Source organism: Pongo abelii, chromosome 2 (assembly GCF_028885655.2).
Source record: "Pongo abelii isolate AG06213 chromosome 2, NHGRI_mPonAbe1-v2.0_pri, whole genome shotgun sequence".
Taxonomy (NCBI): domain Eukaryota; kingdom Metazoa; phylum Chordata; class Mammalia; order Primates; family Hominidae; genus Pongo; species Pongo abelii.
The window spans coordinates 29,563,546-29,583,211 of NC_085928.1; the positions used below are offsets into that span (position 1 = coordinate 29,563,546).

At 37.0% G+C, this 19,666-nt stretch overlaps 1 protein-coding gene across 11 annotated transcripts in view; it reads right to left on the reverse strand.

The window, feature by feature from the left end:
- DZIP3 (DAZ interacting zinc finger protein 3) overlaps positions 1-19,666 on the reverse strand; it is a 102,820-nt gene that overhangs the window by 22,230 nt on the left and 60,924 nt on the right. For all 11 annotated transcript variants that reach the window (XR_008523609.2, XM_054551556.2, XM_024244594.3 and 8 more), the window contains 5 exons: positions 18,675-18,700; positions 15,553-15,718; positions 7,892-7,987; positions 7,603-7,730; positions 135-203 (listed from right to left, as the gene is read on the reverse strand). Coding sequence is in view for 10 of the 11 variants with exons in the window: in XM_054551556.2 (XP_054407531.2) it covers positions 135-203; positions 7,603-7,730; positions 7,892-7,987; positions 15,553-15,718; positions 18,675-18,700 (485 nt within the window). In the remaining variant the exon portion in view is untranslated. The remainder of the gene's footprint in view (positions 1-134; positions 204-7,602; positions 7,731-7,891; positions 7,988-15,552; positions 15,719-18,674; positions 18,701-19,666) is intronic.

Sequence of the window (19,666 nt, forward strand, 5' to 3'; positions counted from 1 at the left end):
ATTAATACTGTTCAATATCAGCCTCAAAAGTACCCCAGTTTGAATGATAAATTACATCGATATGCCAGCCAGAAAGTGTTGAGTGAAATACAGTTTCAGAGAGAGTACACCCAAAGAAAAAGCTAAGTTTGTACCTTTTCATAGAAAGTTGCTCTTTAAGGTTCTTGATTTCATTATCTTTAGCATGGATTTGACGCTGTAATCTAAGCAAACAAGCAAGAAAGTCAAAAGATGTTAGAAATTACTTCTCATGAACACAGTCAGAACAGCTCTAACTACAGCTGTGGAGGAGACAAAGTATGTCCATTTGGGGCCACAAATCTTGAGCCTGAATACAACTGAACTCCTATACCTGGTCCTTTTGAAATGTATCTTGTTTCTGATGTCTGATTTACTGACTTCCCAAAGAAAGGGGAACTAAGTTTTAATTCAGTAAATCAGAAAGCAAAAGAGAAGTGTTATCTTGCATCCTCAGCACAATGACTTGGAAAAATGTCTCTAGCTCTTCATGCTTCAGCTTACCTACTAGAAAACAGAGATAGTATCTTCTGATTTTCTAAGCCTGTTGTGAGACTGAGAACTTTAAGTTCCTTAAAGTGGTATTATATCAAGTCATGCAAATTATGAAAGATTTAAGGTCTAAAGGAAATCAAACCTGAAATATCGAAGTGATGAGGCTGTGTGCAAATGCAAATTTTAATTAAAACTATGAATTATCACCTGGGGGTCACTCACATGATCTTATCATGGAAAGAATGGGTAAAAATTTGGTATAAATCAGAATCTATAGCCTGTGATCAGCTCCAAAATTAATATGTAAGAAACTAAGAGAAATGCACATACTTTTTGGTTGACATATATTCACATACCATTTCTGATGTTCCTCCCTTATGCTGCTGTATTTCTTTTCACAACCAAGCTTTTACATAAACCTAGTAATTAACTTCAATATGAAAAGATTTATAATAAAAGCACATTTCTCTTTAAGTCTCTAATATGTTTAAACTCTTGGGATAAATAGAAGAGTTTTGGTTGGAATAATACGTCCTTGAAATGACGACTTTAACGTTGGATGGATTGCTCACTACCAGATTTCACAGACTACCCATTCACCTTTATTCTAAGCTTCTTAGAAGACTTAGAGACTTAATGTTTTGTTGGTCTGAGAATGCAGTGAAAAGAAACCAGGTCTCTTTCTGCACAAAAGAGGTCATGTTCTCAAGTGAAATATTAAGAAATACAAGCTTCATTACTGTAATATATAGGAATATGTTGACAGAGTTGAAAAGCAGTAAAATTTGTAAGACTGACATCTTGTTTTCCTTTGTATACTTCCATTACTTCAATATTTTACCCAGCTCTAGTTTAGAGTGGGCAATAAGAGTAGACATAACTAGTGGGGAATTCAGAACACCTAGACTCTTAAACAACAGAGGATAAGGTAGGCATAGTTCTTATTATCCAGCTCAGATAAGAGCCAGCTACGTATGTTCAGGCAGTCTTAACTTCTCAGTCTTTTTCTCATGTTTAATACAACAGAATGAAATTACTAGATTTTCTTTCTAAAAAATCGAAAGTTCTCAAGTTAACTCTAGCTATCAAGTTTTATTATAGACTGTTGACAGCAGTTTCTTGACATATTATTAACTGCTTATTGTAGTTTATCCAAAGTAAGTCACTTCCATAAAATTTTCTGTTAACACTTCAACTATCATCAACAAATATTTGCCAAACATTTACTGCACATACCAAATTGAATTAGGACAAAAAAACCACACCATTTTTGCTTTCTAATATCCATATTCTAAAATGAAAGAAACCAACATTTACAATTAAAGAATATTTATATTTTATCACATACTCTTGGGCAATGTTCAGATTAATTAAATGAAGAAAATGTTCAAAAGCTTATATGAGAACACAGAGTAGCCATTATGTCCATTCTGCCTTGATGCCCTGTCTTTTCTTCCATCTCATCCGACCTAACCTTCAATGCCTAGGTTCAGTACTATGTCTTTAACAAAGTTCTTCATTGAAGGAAGTTCCTTATCACAACAATCAAAAAAGTATTCTCTACCCTACAAAATTTCCACTAAGTATACTCTTGTTTGACAGTTTTTCATTATGTACTTTTTAAAATAGTTAAACTTTTTATTTTGAGATAATTGTAAATTCATATGCATGCATAAGAAATAATACACAAAGAACCCATGTATCCTTTCCCCAATTTCTCCCAATGGTAACATCTTGCAAAACTACTGTATAATACCATAACCAGAATATTGATGGTAATACAGTCAAGATACTGAACTGTTCTATCACCACAGGGATCCTTCATTTTGCCCTTTTAAAGCCACAACCACTTCCCTTCTACTCTCATCCCCTTCTTATAACCTTGGAACCACTAATCTGTTTTCCATTTTTATAATTTTGTCATTTCAAGAATGTTCAGCAAATGGAAACACATATAAGCTTTTGGAACTGGCTTTTTTCATTCAACATAATTTTCTGATGTCTGCAGTGTTTGTAGTATTTGCAGTGATATCACTGTTTCATTCCGGATGGTAGTAATTTATGTCTTTTATATTGTCAGTCTTGCTAGAGGTTTGTCAATTTTATTGACCTTTTCAAAGACACAGCTTTTTGTTTCATGGATTTTCTCTACTATTTTTCTTTTTCCAACTCATTCTTTCTCAGTTTCTTTTTTTGAAATGGGGCCTCGCTATGTTGCCCATGCTGAACTGTAACTCCTGGGTTCAAGCAATCCTCCCATCTCAGCCTCTCAAGTAGCTGGGACTACAGGTGTGCACCACTGCATCCTGCTTCCATTATTTCTAATCTTTATAATTTATTTCCTCCTGCTTGCTTTGAGTCTATTTTGGTTTTCTTTTTCTGGGATCTTGAAGTGAGAGCTTGGATTATCCACTGAAGACTCTTTTTCTAATGTGTGTATTTAGTGTTATAATCTTCTCAGCACTGCCTCAGCTGTGTGGTACAAATTTTGACATATTGTATTTTCATGTAAATTCAACGGATTTTCTCTTGGGATCTCCTCTTTGACCCATGGATTATTTAGACATGGGTTGCGTAGTTTCCAGGCCTTTGGAGGTTTCTTGGTATCTCTCCGTTACTGATGTCTAATTTGACTCCATTGTGACCTGAGAACATGCTTTGTATGATTTCAACTCTTAAATTTGTTGTTGAGGTTTGTTTTACGGCCCAGGATATTGTCTATCTTGGTAGATACATCCTGTGGTCACTTGAAAGCATGCGTATTCTACTGTCGTCTGGTGGAGTGTTCTATAAATATCAGTTAGGTCCTGCTGGTTGATGGTGGTTACTGAGGTCTTCTATATCCTTGCTGATTTTCTGTTTAGTAGTACTATAAATTGAGAATGGAGTTTGAAGTGTTCAATTATAATGGTAAACTTTTCCATTTCTCCTTTCAGCTCTATCAGGTTTTACTTCATGTGTTTTGAGGCTGTTTTTGATACATATACCTTGAGGTTCTTGTGGATTGATCCTTTCATCATTATGTAATGTCCCTCTTTGTGTCCAACAGTCTTCTTTCTTCTGAAGTCCATTTAATCTGATTTTAATATAGCCACTCTTACTTTTTTTAATAAACGTCTGCATGATATAGCCCTAGCTTTATTCTCATTTAGGTGTTTTTACCCTCCTCACTTTTTGAATATATTGTGTTTCTTCTACATACATTGAATTCCACGAGATGGTGTTAAAATTTTTGCTTCAACCATCAATATGATTTAAGAAATTAATAAACAGTAGGACAACTTCTTATTATTTATCTTACTCTTTACTCATTCTGATGGTCTTCTTTCCTTTCTGAAGTTTCAAGCTTCTACTATATATACGTTTTTAAAGTTTAGAGACCTTCCTATAGCCATACTTTAATCGTAAGATATATGAATTTGCTAGCAATAAATTCTTATAATTTTTCATTGTCTGAGACTGTATTTCCTTCTATTCCTACAGAATATTTTTTTTCTAAATAAAGGATTCATGGTTCTGCTCTTTTCTTCTGGTAACTGAATAAACTGCCACTTCATTCTGGCCTTCATGGTTTCAAATGAAAAATCTGTTGTCATTCAAATTACTGTTCTCATAAGTAATGTTTTTCTCTGCCTGTTTTCAAGCCTTTTCTTTGTATTTTGTTTTCAGAAGTTAAGTTATGATGTGTCTTAGCATGGATTTGAGTTTTTGTTATTTGGGGTTCACTTAGTTTCTGAATTTGTAAATTTATACATTTCATCAAATTTGGGAAAATTTCAGTATTTCTTTGAATACTTTTTCAGTCTCTCTCTCATTCTGCTCTCTTTTTGAAATTCCAGTGACAAGTACTTTAGCTCTTTTGTTACTGGCTCAAAGGTCCTTTAGACTCTTTTTAATTTTTTTCTCCCAGTCTATTCTCTTTGTTCTTCAGATTGAGTTTATTCTATTCATCTGTCCCCAAGTTCACTGATTCAATCCTCTGTCATCTCCACTTTACTAGTGATTATATCTAGCAAGTTTTAATTTCAATCACTGTATTTTCTAGTATATAATTTCCATTCTTTATTATAACTTATTTCCTTACTGAGATATTCTAGGTTTTCATTTGTCTCAAGATTATTCAATTTTGTTGAAGCATTTTTATGATGGTTGCTTTAAAATCTTTGTCGGATAATTCCAATATCTGAATAATACTAATATTGTCATTTGTTGGTCTTTTGTCTTTCTTGTCTGAATTTCCTGGTTCTTGGTATGATCTATGTTTTCTAATGTAGCCTAGATATTTTGAACATTATGAGACTCTGGGTTCTATTTAATCTTCCTATTTTTAGCAGGCAGTCTCCTGTTGAGGTATGATGTAAAAGCCAAGGAGGTGTGTATGCATGGCTTTGCACTGAGCTCTACCAAAAGCACCCCAGGAAAAGTGGGCACTGACTCACACTGCCTCAATGCAGACGAGAGATGTATAAGTTCAGCTCCCCTCCCAGTCCAACTGACACCTTCCCATGAAAGTGGAGCACCAGCTCACACTGCCCTTTTGCCTCCAAATGGAATATAAGATCAGCTCCTTGCTGGGCCCTGCTGACATTAGGAAAGGAGAAAGCAAAGGACTGACAGTACTTTGTTGCTGCAGGGTGGAGGCAGAAGTTCAGCTGCCTGTTGTGTCCTTCTGGCACCAGCTGAGGGAAGGGGGGAAAAGGGAATGCCAACTAGCCCCATGGGTGAAGACTTACTTCCTAGTGAGAGGGAGTAAGGATAAAGCCTAGTATTGACTACTTTTGTCTCAGACTGGCTTAAGTAACATTGGTGCTGGGTAGCAGCAGAGGTTCAGCTTTCAGCTGGACCACACTGACACATCCTGGCAGAGGAATTAAAGCACTGTCTCCTTCTCCCCAGTGGAACTTGGAAGTCAGCTGCTTGCTTAGTACTGCCAACACTACCCCAGCAGGAAAATAGGATTGCTGCTACTTACTTATGTTAGGTGGGAGAATCAGCATGTACTGCCTACTTCCAAGCGGTGGTGTGGGGCCACTGGTGTGTGGCTGCAGTAGGGTGGGTATTGTCAAAAAGCCTTTCTATTGTTATAATTTCCTTTTACTGATCCTTTGGCTAGAAGGGACAGGCTTTTCTAGAGTTTTTCTCCCCCTGTGCTTATTAGCAATTCCAGGTTGAAGGCTTCTGCAGTGTCCCGAGATATATGGGAGGCAAAAGAGAAAATTTACTGCCAGCTCATTCCTCAAGTCTCAATGTCTTTAGACAGCACGCTTTCCTATTCCATCTTCTAGAGTGTTCCTATGCTTGTCTGTTGTGCTATATCCAGGGTGTTTAAGTTTCAAGAAGAAACAGCTGTGAGGAATGGGTCTATACATTTTGGTGGACCTGCAAGTCTCTGTTTTATGTAATTTTATCCTCACATGTTAATCTATACTCTCCATTAGATCATAATGAATGTCTCACACATCTTGGTATCTTCTACATGTGCCTTCCATAAGTCTTCTAATATAGTAGGCCCTCGATAAATGTTTGGTGAATGCCCAACACGAAATGTTCATTTTGTGAAGACATATGCATCACCGAAAGTGGACTGCTTATAGCCTGAAGCATGTAAGAGTACATGGGTCAGCGGTAAAGAGCTGCGGAGGGATATCTTCAGATGGAAGAGAGGCAGCTCATCTGCATTGATGGCAATGCTTTTCTAATCTCTGATATTATATGACATATTCCTGGATTGGTCATCCCCTTTAGGCTAAAAGATGAAGTTTTGAATGCTGAAGTACAGTTTCTTTTTTCTTTTTTTTTGAGACAGAGTTTTGCTCTTGTTCCCCAGACGGGAGTGCAATGGCACGATCTCGGCTCACCGCAACCTCTGCCTCCCGGGTTCAAGAGATTCTCCTGCCTCAGCCTCCCGAGTAGCTGGGATTACAGGCATGCGCCACCCTGCCTGGCTAATTTTGTATTTTTAGTAGAGATGGGGTTTCTCCATGTTGGTCAGGCTGGTTTTGAACTCCCAACCTCAAGTGATCCACCCGCCTCAGCCTCCCAAAGTGCTGGGATTACAGGTGTGAGCCATTGCGTCCGGCCTAAAGTAAAGTTTCTTAAGTGATTGCAGCCAGCTTCGTTTGTCTAAGTTTTCTTAAGTCCTCACAGCCTTCTGAACTTGAAGGATCTCTCTAACTCTAGTCAGGATAAGTCTGATAATGTTTGTGAGTGAAATTATGTTGTCAGAACTATGGCATCTAGTTCTTCCTGATAACCCCTTCATGTGGTACATACAATATATGAGAGAAAAATTAAGACCTAAATCTCTGGCAAATATTTCCCCAATTTTATAAGAAATATCTTGGACTCCCCACTCGAAGACATTCGAAGCAGTTTTGTATTCTCCCTATCAGCATTCTAGAAACTGCAATGGATTTTAAACTAGAATTCTTGGATGGCTGGTGTCTTATGGTATTACTGTTTATTAAAATAATGTGCTACAAACTATGCTACTATTTAAACAAATACAGGTTGGAAGCAGTGATTAGTACAAAAAGAACAAAGCAGGTTACTAATTTTTCCCTAAGTCAGTCAGAATTTTTGGTCTGAAGGCATTTAATACTTCAGGTTTAGGAGAAAAGAGATTGGGGTAAGGGGGGAAAGAGTCTCTCACAGTCAAACAAAAAGATTTGCTTTCAATCTCGCAGGCTTAGAACACAAATGAGAGACCAACATAAAAGTACACTCAATTGATTCCTTGGTGTCTTTAAGGAATGTACTCATATACTATAAAACAGCCAAACATGGGTCACATTTTTACAAATTAGAGTCATGACCTGAAAGTTAATTATCTTTCTCATGTAATTCTATTATTTTCACACTTGTTCAGCCAAAACATGAAAAGCTTGATATATAGTGTGAGCAGCTGCTTATTTCTCAATCCAGTTGGCAAGACAAAAACATGGTTGGTTTTTAAATAAGTGCAGTCCTGTGGTTGGAGTTCCTAATGTGTAGTCACAGTGCCACCTAGTGGTTATGCAGGGGATTAACTATTAAAGATACTGTTTATTACGGAGCAGAACTTCCCTTTATCAAAAGATTTACACTTACTTGGAAACCTTATTGATTCCAAAAGCTACTTGTTGATTAAGAGATGCAATAATTTTGTCTTTCTTTTTAATCTGCATGTGGTTTTCTTGCCACCGAAAAGTCACTGTTCTCAACTGTCTTTTGAAATCCTGATCAATAAAAAATATTATTTCAGATAATTATGTTCAAGTCACCAGAAATTGAAAGAAAAAAGCAAACAAACCAAGTTCTTTTCAAACAGAAAGCACCAGTAAGTTTAATATTTGAAATACTTCTCACTTCCCTCAGATCTAATGGCAAAAATACTTACTTCACACTGATAGTGCAATTTATAAAGCTGCCTTTGACGAGCAAGCCTTTCCTTTTCAGTTTCTCCATAGTCTGTAGTTACTTTGCCAGCTGAGCCCTATTGAGTACAGGAAATATGCATGTATTATTTTCCTCTAAAAAAAATTTTAGTTATTTGAAAGGGATTTAAAGTTGCCATCTAACTCCTTTCACGTTTTTTGTCTCAAGTCAAACACCCAATTTAGATAAACCCACCTCCCCTCAATTACAGCACTTAATAAACAGTACCAGTTACTTGCCTGTTGCTGCTACTGCCGGATACCACTACTTGCATGCTTACCATTTCTTTTATTATTATTATACTTTAAGTTTTAGGGTACATGTGCACAATGTGCAGGTTTGTTACATATATATACATGTGCCATGTTGGTGTGCTGCACCCATTAACTCGTCATTTAACATTAGGTATATCTCCTAATGCTATCTCTCCCCCCTCCCCCCACCTCACAACAGGCCCCGATGTGTGATGTTCCCCTTCCTGTGTCCATGTGTTCTCATTATTCAATTCCCACCTATGAGTGAGAACATGCGGTGTTTGGTTTTTTGTCCTTCTGATAGTTTGCTGAGAATGATGGTTTCCAGCTTCATCCATGTCCCTACAAAGGACATGAACTCATTTTTTATGGCTGCATAGTATTCCATGGTGTATATGTGCCACATTTTCTTAATCCAGTCTATCATTGTTGGACATTTGGGTTGTTTCCAAGTCTTTGCTATTGTGAATAGTGTTGCAATAAACATATGTGTGCATGTGTCTTTATAGCAGCATGATTTATAATCCCTTGGGTATATACCCAGTAATGGGATGGCTGGGTCAAATGGTATCTCTAGTTCTAGATCCCTGAGGAATCGCCACACTGACTTCCACAATGGTTGAACTAGTTTACAGTCCCACCAACAGTGTAAAAGTGTTCCTATTTCTCCATATCTTCTCCAGCACCTGTTGTTTCCTGACTTTTTAATGATTGCCATTCTAACTGGTGTGAGATGGTATCTCATTGTGGTTTTGATTTGCATTTCTCTGATGGCCAGTGATGGTAAGTATTTTTTCATCTGTCTTTTGGCTGCATGTATGTCTTCTTTTGAGAAGTGTCTGTTCATATCCTTTGCCCACTTGTTGATGGGGTTGTTTTTTTCTTGTAAATTTGTTTGAGTTCATTGTAGATTCTGGATATTAGCCCTTTGTCAGATGAGTAGATTGTGAAAATTTTCTCCCATTCTGTAGGTTGCCTGTTCACTCTGATGGTAGTTTCTTTTGCTGTGCAGAAGCTCTTTAGTTTAATTAGATCCCATTTATCAATTTTGGCTTTTGTTGCCATTGCTTTTGGTGTTTTAGACATGAAGTCCTTGCCCATGCCTATGTCCTGAATGGTACTGCCTAGGTTTTCTTCTAGGGTTTTTATGGTTTTAGGTCTAACATGTAAGTCTTTAATCCATCTTGAATTAATTTTTGTATAAGGTGTAAGGAAGGGATCCAGTTTCAGCTTTCTAAATATGGCTAGCCAGTTTTCCCAGCACCATTTATTAAATAGGGTATCCTTTCCCCATTTCTTGTTTTTGTCAGGTTTGTCAAAGATCAGATAGTTGTAGATATATGGCATTATTTCTGAGGGCTCCATTCTGTTCCATTGGTCTATATCTCTGTTTTGGTACCAGTACCATGCTGTTTTGGTTACTGTAGCCTTGTAGTATAGTTTGAAGTCAGGTAGCGTGATGCCTCCAGCTTTGTTCTTGTGGCTTAGGATTGACTTGGCAATGCATGCTCTTTTTTTCAGTTCCATATGAACTTTAAAGTGGTTTTTTCTAATTCTGTGAAAAAAGTCATTGGTAGCTTGATGGGGATGGAATTGAATCTATAAATTACCTTGGGCAGTATGGCCATTTTCACAATATTGATTCTTCCTACCCATGAGCATGAAATGTTCTTCCATTTGTTTGTATCCTCTTTTATTTTGTTGAGCAGTGGTTTGTAGTTCTCCTTGAAGAGCTCCTTCACATCCCTTGTAAGTTGGATTCCTAGGTATTTTATTCTCTTTGAATCAATTGTGAATGGGAGTTCACTCATGATTTGGCTCTCTGTTTGTCTGTTATTGGTGTATAAGAATGCTTGTGATTTTTGTACATTGATTTTGTATCCTGAGACTTTGCTGAAGTTGCTTATCAGCTTAAGGAGATTTTGGGCTGAGACAATGGGGTTTTCTAGACATACAATCATGTCATCTGCAAACAGAGACAATTTGAGTTCCTCTTTTCCTAATTGAATACCCTTTATTTCCTTCTCCTGCCTGATTGCCCTGGCCAGAACTTCCAACACTATGTTGAATAGGAGTGGTGAGAGAGGGCATCCCTGTCTTCTGCCAGTTTTCAAAGGGAATGCTTCCAGTTTTTGCCCATTCAGTATGATATTGGCTGTGGGTTTGTCATAGATAGCTCTTATTATTTTGAGATACGTCCCATCAATACCTAATTTATTGAGAGTTTTTAGCATGAAGGGTTGTTGAATTTTGTCAAAGGACTTTTCTGTATCTATTGAGATATGTGGTTTTTGTCTTTGGCTCTGTTTATATGCTGGATTACACTTATTGATTTGCGTATGTTGAATCAGCCTTGCATCCCAGTGATGAAGCCCACTTGATCATGGTGGATAAGCTTTTTGATGTGCTGCTGGATTCGGTTTGCCAGTATTTTATTGAGGATTTTTGCATCGATGTTCATCAGAGATATTGGTCTAAAATTCTCTTTTTGTTATGTCTCTGCCAGGCTTTGGTATCAGGATGATGCTGGCCTCATAAAATGAGTTAGGGAGGATTCCCTCTTTTTCTATTGATTGGAATAGTTTCAGAAGGAATGGTACCAGCTCCTCTTTGTACCTCTGGTAGAATTCGGCTGTGAATCCATCTGGTCCTGGACTTTTTTTTGGTTGGTAAGCTATTAATTATTGCCTCAATTTCAGAGCCTGTTATTGGCCTATTCAGAGATTCAACTTCTTCCTGGTTTAGTCTTGGGAGGGTGTACGTGTCGAGGAATTCATCCATTTCTTCTAGATTTTCTAGTTTATTTGCATAGAGGTGTTTGTAGTATTCTCTGACGGTAGTTTGTATTTCTGTGGGATCAGTGGTGATATCCCCTTTATCATTTTTTATTGCGTCTATTTGATTCTTCTCTCTTTTCTTCTTTATTAGTCTTGCCAGCGGTCTATCAGTTTTGTTGATCTTTTCAAAAAACCAGCTCCTGGATTCATTGATTTTTTGAAGGGCTTTTTGTGTCTCTATCCCCTTCAGTTCTGCTCTGATCTTAAGTTATTTCTTGCCTTCTGTTAGCTTTTGAATGTGTTGCTCTTGCTTCTCTAGTTGTTTTAATTGTGATGTTAGGGTGCCAATTTTAGACCTTTCCTGCTTTCTCTTGTGGGCATTTAGTGCTATAAATTTCCCTCTACACACTGCTTTAAATGTGTCCCAGAGATTCTGGTATGTTGTGTCTTTGTTCTCGTTGGTTTCAAAGAACATCTTTATTTCTGCCTTGATTTTGTTATGTACCCAGTAGTCATTCAGGAGCAGGTTGTTCAGTTTCCATGTAGTTGAGCGGTTTTGAGTGAGTTTCTTAATCCTGAGTTCTAGTTTGATTGCAAACTAGAACTGTCTGAGAGACAGTTTGTTATAATTTCTGTTCTTTTACATTTGCTGAGGAGTGCTTTACTTCCAACTATGTGGTCAATTTTGGAATAGGCGTGGTGTGGTGCTGAGAAGAATGTATATTCTGTTGATTTGGGGTGGAGAGTTCTGTAGATGTCTATTAGGTCCGCTTGGTGCAGAGCTGAGTTCAATTCCTGGATATCCCTTGTTAACTTTGTCTCATTAATCTGTATAATGTTGACAGTGGGGTGTTAAAGTCTCCCATTATTATTGTGTGGGAGTCTAAGTCTCTTTGTAGGTCACTCAGGACTTGCTTTATGAATCTGGGTGCTCCTGTATTGGGTGCATATATATTTAGGATAGTTAGCTGTTCTTGTTGAATTGATCCCTTTACCATTATGTAATGGCCTTCTTTGTCTCTTTTGATCTTTGTTGGTTTAAAGTCTGTTTTATCAGAGACTAGGATTGCAACCCCTGCCTTTTTTTGTTTTCCATTTGCTTGGTAGATCTTCCTCCATCCATTTATTTTGAGCCTATGTGTGTCTCTGCATGTGAGATGGGTTTCCTGAATACAGCACACTGATGGGTCTTGACTCTTTATCCAATTTGCCAGTCTGTGTCTTTTAATTGGAGCATTTAGCCCATTTACATTTAAGGTTAATATTGTTACGTGTGAATTTGATCCTGTCATTATGATGTTAGCTGGTTATTTTGCTCATTAGTTGATGCAGTTTCTTCCTAGCCTCGATGGTCTTTACAATTTGGCATTTTTTGCAGTGGCTGGTACTGGTTGTTCCTTTCTATGTTTAGTGCTTCCTTCAGGAGCTCTTTTAGGGCAGGCCTGGTGGTGACAAAATCTCTCAGCATTTGCTTGTCTGTAAAGGATTTTATTTCTCCTTCACTTATGAAGCTTAGTTTGGCTGGATATGAAGTTCTGGGTTGAAAATTCTTTTCTTTAAGGATGTTGAATATTGGCCCCCACTCTCTTCTGGCTTGTAGAGTTTCTGCCGAGAGATCAGCTATTAGTCTGATGGGCTTCCCTTTGTGGGTAACATGACCTTTCTCTCTGGCTGCCCTTAACATTTTTTCCTTCATTTCAACTTTGGTGAATCTGACAATTATGTGTCTTGGACTTGCTCTTCTCGAGGAGTATCTTTGTGGCGTTCTCTGTATTTCTTAAATTTGAATGTTGGCCTTCCTTGCTAGACTGGGGAAGTTCTCCTGGATAATATCCTGCAGAGTGTTTTCCAACTTGGTTCCATTCTCCCCACCACTTTCAGGTACACCAATCAGACGTAGATTTGGTCTTTCCACATAGTCCCATATTTCTTGGAGGTTTGTTCGTTTCTTTTCATTTTTTCTCTAAACTTCTTGCTTCATTTCATTCATTTGATCTTCCATCACTGATACCCTTTCTTCCAGTTGAGCGAATCGGCTATTGAGGCTTGTACATTCGTCACATAGTTCTTGTGCTGTGGGTTTCAGCTCCATCAGGTCCTTTAAGGACTTCTCTGCATTGGTTATTCTAGTTAGCCATTCGTCTAATTTTTTTTCAAGGTTTTTAATTTCTTTGCCATGGGTTCAAACTTCCTCCTTTAGCTCGGAGTAGTTTGATTATCTGAAGCTTTCTCTCAATTCGTCAAAGTCATTCTCCGTCCAGGTTTGTTCCGTTGCTGGTGAGGAGCTGCGTTCCTTTGGAGGAGGAGAAGCACTCTGATTTTTAGAATTTTCAGTTTTTCTGCTCTGTTTTTTCCCCATCTTTGTGGTTTTATCTACCTTTGGTCTTTGATGATGGTGACGTACAGATGGGGTTTTGGTGTGGATGCCCTTTCTGTTTGTTAGTTTTCCTTCTAACAGTCAGGACCCTCAGCTGCAGGTCTGTTGGAGTTTGCTAGAGGTCCACTCCAGACCCTGTTTGCCTGGGTATCAGCAGCAGAGGCTGCAGAACAGCGGATACTGGTAAACAGCAAATGTTGCTGCCTGATCGTTCCTCTGGAAGTTTTGCCTCAGAGGGGTACCCGGCCGTGTGAGGTGTCAGTCTGCCCCTACTGGGGGATGCCTCCCAGTTAGGCTACTCAGGGGTCAGGGACCCAGTTGAGGAGGCAGTCTGTCCGTTCTCAGATCTCAAGCTACGTGCTGGGAGAACCACTACTCTCTTCAAAGCTGTCAGACAGGGACATTTAAGTCTGCAGAGGTTTCTGCTGCCTTTTGTTTGGCTATGTCCTACCCCCAGAGGTGGAGTCTATGGAGGCAGGGAGGCCTCCTTGAGCTGTGGTGGGCTCCACCCAGTTCGAGCTTCCCAGCCGCTTTGTTTATCTACTCAAGCCTCGGCAATGGCAGACGCCCCTCCCCTAGCCTCGCTGCCACCTTGCAGTTTGATCTCAGACTGCTGTGCTAGCAATGAGCGAGGCTCCATGGGCGTGGGACCCTCCAAGCCAGGCACGGGATATAATCTCCTGGTGTGCTGTTTGCTAAGACCGTTGGAAAAGCGCAGTATTAGGGTGGGAGTGACCTGATTTTCCAGGTGCCGTCTGTCACCCCTTTCCTTGGCTAGGAAAGGGAATTCCCTGACCCCTTGCGCTTCCCAGGTGAGGCAATGCCTCACCCTGCTTCGGCTCACGCTTGGTGCGCTGCACCCACTGTCCTGCACCCACTGTCCAACAATCCCCAGTGAGATGAACCCGGTACATCAGCTGGAAATGCAGAAATCATTCATCTTCTGCGTCGCTCAGGCTTGGAGCTGTAGACTGGAGCTGTTCCTATTCGGTCATCTTGGCTCTACCCCCTGCTTACCATTTCTTTAGCATTTTCTTTGTAAGGGTAATGCTTTTATTGTTGTAAGAACCAAATGACATAGGCAGTCATTATTTCCACTTTAGAGATGATAAAATATTGAGTAACTTGCCCCAAATCACATAGACAGTAAGTAGAGGAGCCTGCATTCTAAGGCAGTCTTAATTGCCCAAGCACTTAATTACACTGTATCATCTGAGTTTAATGTTCAACTTATCCACTAGATTGTAAACATTATCCATAGATTGTAGAGACTTTGTCTTAGCATAGCTCTTGACACAATATGCAGGTGATAAATGGGTTCTAAATAAATGAATAAACTTTTTTTAAAGGTATGTGACATTTTAATTCTATCTTTGAGTTCCCATAGTCTCATGGCTATAGAATGAAAACCAGAGATCCCATATTTAAACTGTAGTGTGACATCCAAAGCTAAGAATGTCACTTCAGTTAAAATGTACATATTCTAATTAGGAGAAAAAAGGTATGACAATTATATGAATGTTGTACTATCAGCCAGGGAATCATTTGCACTAACTTGTACCCTTAGACAATGAGTATTCCTACATATTACATACCACTATACTTAAACAGCAGAGCAGGTTATCATTGAATTCTCATTAGTAGGTAAAAAAATTGTTTTTTAAAAAATTATTCCATTTGCTGTTGAGCACTTAAATCATGTTCACATGCCTCTTCACATATAGGTACATCATTCCAAGCAGTGACTACTACCAGGAATGGAGCCAGAAAAAAAAATGATTATACATCAATATTTTCTGTAGACATTTTATGGTAACAATCATATTTAATTTTTTAAAAACGAAAGCAGCTTTATATTACAAAACTATTTTTCTCATGACATGTAATCTAATAGGATTATGCTAGTCTTTTTTTTCCTTTGTGGTATTCGAAAAACCTTTGCAAGAAATGCATTTGTAATCAACTTTGCCCTATAATTAAAGCCAGGAAATGGTTTGAGGGCTAAAGTGAAGTTTCCAGCTCCTAGGCGTTCTTTGTTTTCTTATTCTATTTTCCTTCATATATCCCTCCTTACCTTTTATGCTTTTCTCTTTCTCCTCCAAACAGTATAAACCACTGGGCTTTTCAAAGGGTCATGCTGTTTAAAGAGTCACAGGAAAAACCAGATAACAAATGAATCTAAGAGAAGGCAGGCACCCTATCTAATCATGCTTACCTGCTCTATCATGTCCAGAATATGCAATTCATCCAGGCTATAGAACTTGTCTTCCATTGCAGAATCCTCTTGAACATCACTTGCATCATCTTTTATAAGTCTACTGACTGAGTGTGGCTTTGCTTGTTCTTTCCTCAACTGCTCTTCCTTTTCTACCATATATGGGCTGTAGTGGTGACATAATCAACGTGAGCTTTTACAATTGTATAGTGATTTTCATCTAAGTTATTGCTTCCAAAGTTAGTATTGTACTGGTTTCATAAGATGCTCAGCATTAGAAGGGTTCATGATCAAAGGAAGTTTGGATAGTGCTCACACTGAGTCTTTCTTTTGAAAATTCATAATGAATATTAGCATATTTAAAGTAGCACTCAATCAAGGTACCTATTTAATTCTGTTCATGCCACTGTTTTCAAGAATTATGACACTACAGAGTTCACTTTACAAATTATAACTAGTAACATCAGTCGCTTTGGAAAACAGTACTTTCAGAAATATTGGCAAGCATTTCCACATCTGCTATATTATTTTACCATCATAACATTCTTTGTTCCCCCTTAATTTTCTTGACAAGTAGGTTGGTTTAAGCAACTTCAGTGATTAGGTCCAATGTATGTTTAAATAGAGAGTTGAAAACAGCAACATAAAATAGACTGTAAAATGGAGGTTTCTTTTGTAACAGAACTTTTAAAAAGAACTACAGTAACAACATGGATTTCAGTAACTACACTACTAAGAGACCACTTTTAAAAAATGAAAATACTATATATATGTATATACACAATGGCAATTAACCAACTTCTACACTTTTTTTCTAAAATTTAATTGCATGCTACTGTCCTTTCACTTGGCCTACTACTTAGTAGCTCTAAATTTCCTTCCTAATCTCCTTGAATAGCAACAAGAATAGGAGTATTTTTACTTAGAGTGTGATATGACTCTATTTAACTAGTGAATAGAAACTCTAGGATACATTATTACTTTTTTAGAACACTTTGAGATCTAGAAAAAAATGAAATTAATGCTTGTGGAATAACTCATAAAACACTATATAATCAGTAATTAGGTATTACTGAGGTATTCTAGAGTGACCCAAACATTCTGAAAAGTTCGGTGAAATCAATTGCTTGTGTAGACCACTGATTCTCAAACTCAATTACTTTTCTACACTACCTGAAGAGCTTTTAAAAATTAAATGTTTCTAGACACCCCTACAACTGTAAAAATATACATGAATTTGTATTTTTGAAAAGTTCACCAAGATTATTCCTAAATTTTTTAAAGTACACTCAGGCATTGCTTAACAACAAGGATACTTTCTGAGAAATGTGTCATTAAGTGCTTTTGTCATAACATATCATAGAGTGTTATTACACAAAACTAGATGGTATAGCCTACTACACATATTGCTCCTAGGCTACAAACCTGTTATAGCATATTACTGTACTGAATACAATAGGCAGTTGTAACACGTAAGTATGTATTTAAACGTATCTAAACATAGAAAAATTACAGTAAAAATACAATATAAAACATAAAATATTGTACACCTGTATAGGGCATTTACCATGAATGCAGCTTGTAGGACTGGACGGTGCTCTGGGTGAGTCAGTGAATGAGAGGTGAGTACTGTATACTACTGTAGACTTTATAATAAACACCACAAACTCAGGCTACACTAAATTTCTAAAAAGTAAAGTAAAAGCACTACAATGTTATGACAGCTACACCACTACTAGGCAATAGGAATTTTTTAGCTTCATTGTAATTTTATGGGACCACCATCATACCTGAGGTCTGTCTTTGATCAAAATGTTGTTATGCAGTACAAGACTATACAGTAACAGCATTGAGATAATATAGGAAAATGTTCATATTTCTAAGATGTAAACTGAAGAATGAAGGGGTGAAATTAGAAGGATGTTTGGGATTGAAAACACTTAAATAAAGAACAAAATGTCAAAGGAAGTATGAAACAAATGTGAAAAACATAGATAATTGTTGAATCAGAGTTATAGGTATATACGTTATTGTATATATACTATTCTCTTTACTTTTGTGTATATTTGAAAATTCTCATTTAAAGACAAAGCTTCCTGGATGATCTGATCATCATCCAGATTTGGATCCACTGTGTAAGCAAAATGAGCAAAGTGATTGATGACATTGTTTCATTTTTATTAAGCTATATTTATGGCATTTAGACACAGCCTAAAAACAAAACAAAACAAAACTATTGCTCCAGTGGCTCAATTTGTTGCCAAAGAAAGTGAAAACACAACTTAAATGATGAACTATTTTATATACCAAGTGGGTCACATCAATTGAAAATATCAACTACAAGTGATAGCTTTAAAGTTAACAAAATATGTTCTTGCTGCTGTTTTAAAGATATCTTACTTTATATCCTCAGAATTCTCCAAAGTTACTACTATTCAATTAACAAACTTTTTGGTAAGAATAATGATCTCTTCATTAGACTGTCTCCACCACTTCCTTCATCTACTACACTGTTATTAATCATGCACAATGCATGCAAAATACAGTGATTATTTTGCCATTAAAATGTTTCCATTGAAGGTTCAAAATTCACTGTGAATAACTGGATTAAAAAAATGCAGGTTAAGTCTTAAAAACAACAAAGCCAAACTTTTTGGTAAAAGGGGTCACTGGGACATAACAAAACTAGACGGTATAGCCTACTACACACCTAGGCTGTATGGCATAACCTATTGCTCCAAGGCTACAAACCTAGGAGTGATGCATCCTTTAAAATTAGGTCTTAGTTTAGGTTTGGTCTAGACTACAATGTCTAGACTAAACTACAATGTCTAGACTAAAATACAGTCTAACTACAATGTAGACTATATTTTAAAATGACTCAAGTAGCCTTACAGAAAAATGGTAAGGGGTTCTATTCTTCCAAAGCAAATGATAATGAAACGTTTAACTTTTTGTTACTTTCTATAAAAAAGCAGCAACTTATTAATTATTAAGACAAGGAACTATCTTTCTTCTCTTAGTGAGAAAACTTCCCAAAGGAAGGAAGCCTGTGTCATATTCAGAAAGTATGCCTTAAAAATACTAAGAAAAACTTAAAAATTAAATAAACTAATACTTACACTTCATCTTCTTTTGAGTCTTTATTCTGAAAAATAACATAAGAATTAGTAATCTATATCAACTATATCAAAACAACATACTAGTAATATAATTACATTTAGGTCAGTGTTTCTCAAAAAATTTTTGATCATAACTAAAGAAATACATATCATGTTGTCATATGCACTTATGCATATACTTTTATACCTAAGTATAAAACTGAAATATAAGTTCCATGAAATAAAACTTACTCATATTGTATGTGATGAACTCTAGTATTTTCTTTATTCCTATTTATTTCCTTTTTTTAAAACGGCAGTTGTGATCTGCTAAATTGGTCTTATAATCTACTACTAAGTCTTGAAACATGACTTGAAAATCACTGATTCAGATGATAGAGGTGAGTATTGGGGCTGTGTCTGTACCTATTAATATACCTTTAGACACGATGTATATAATTCCAATTTATTCCTACACTAACTACAAGCATTCTTGAAAACCTGTATATAAGGAGAAATCAGACTGATACATTAAGAATCTCACAGAAAAAGTAGTGTTAAGAAGATCACAATTTGAAAAAAATTCTTAAAAGCCCTAAATTTTATGTTCATTAAAATAAAACTATAAAGGCAACATACCAAATAAAGGTAGTATCAATGGCATTTAACACATATTAAACTAAGAGTATTACAGTATTAATTTCTACCATCTCTTGCATACAAGAAACTTCAGGGTCTCCTTCTCTACAGATACAATGCTGTATGTACAAATTCGTTCAGCTTTCTTGTCTGTATACTAAGATTTTTCTGTTTCAGTGTCTGTCCTTATGCTTAATATCCAGTACCAATTTGATTCTATGATTTAGAATTCTTGACTCCTGCCTTTGCTCTAGTGTACTTGAATACCTGAGTTGAAAAGACTTTTGGTTGTTCACAATAAACACATCTAGCATAATGGATTATTTCTCAAATTCCCTTTTGGCTCCTCCCATGACAACTTTATGCCAATGAAT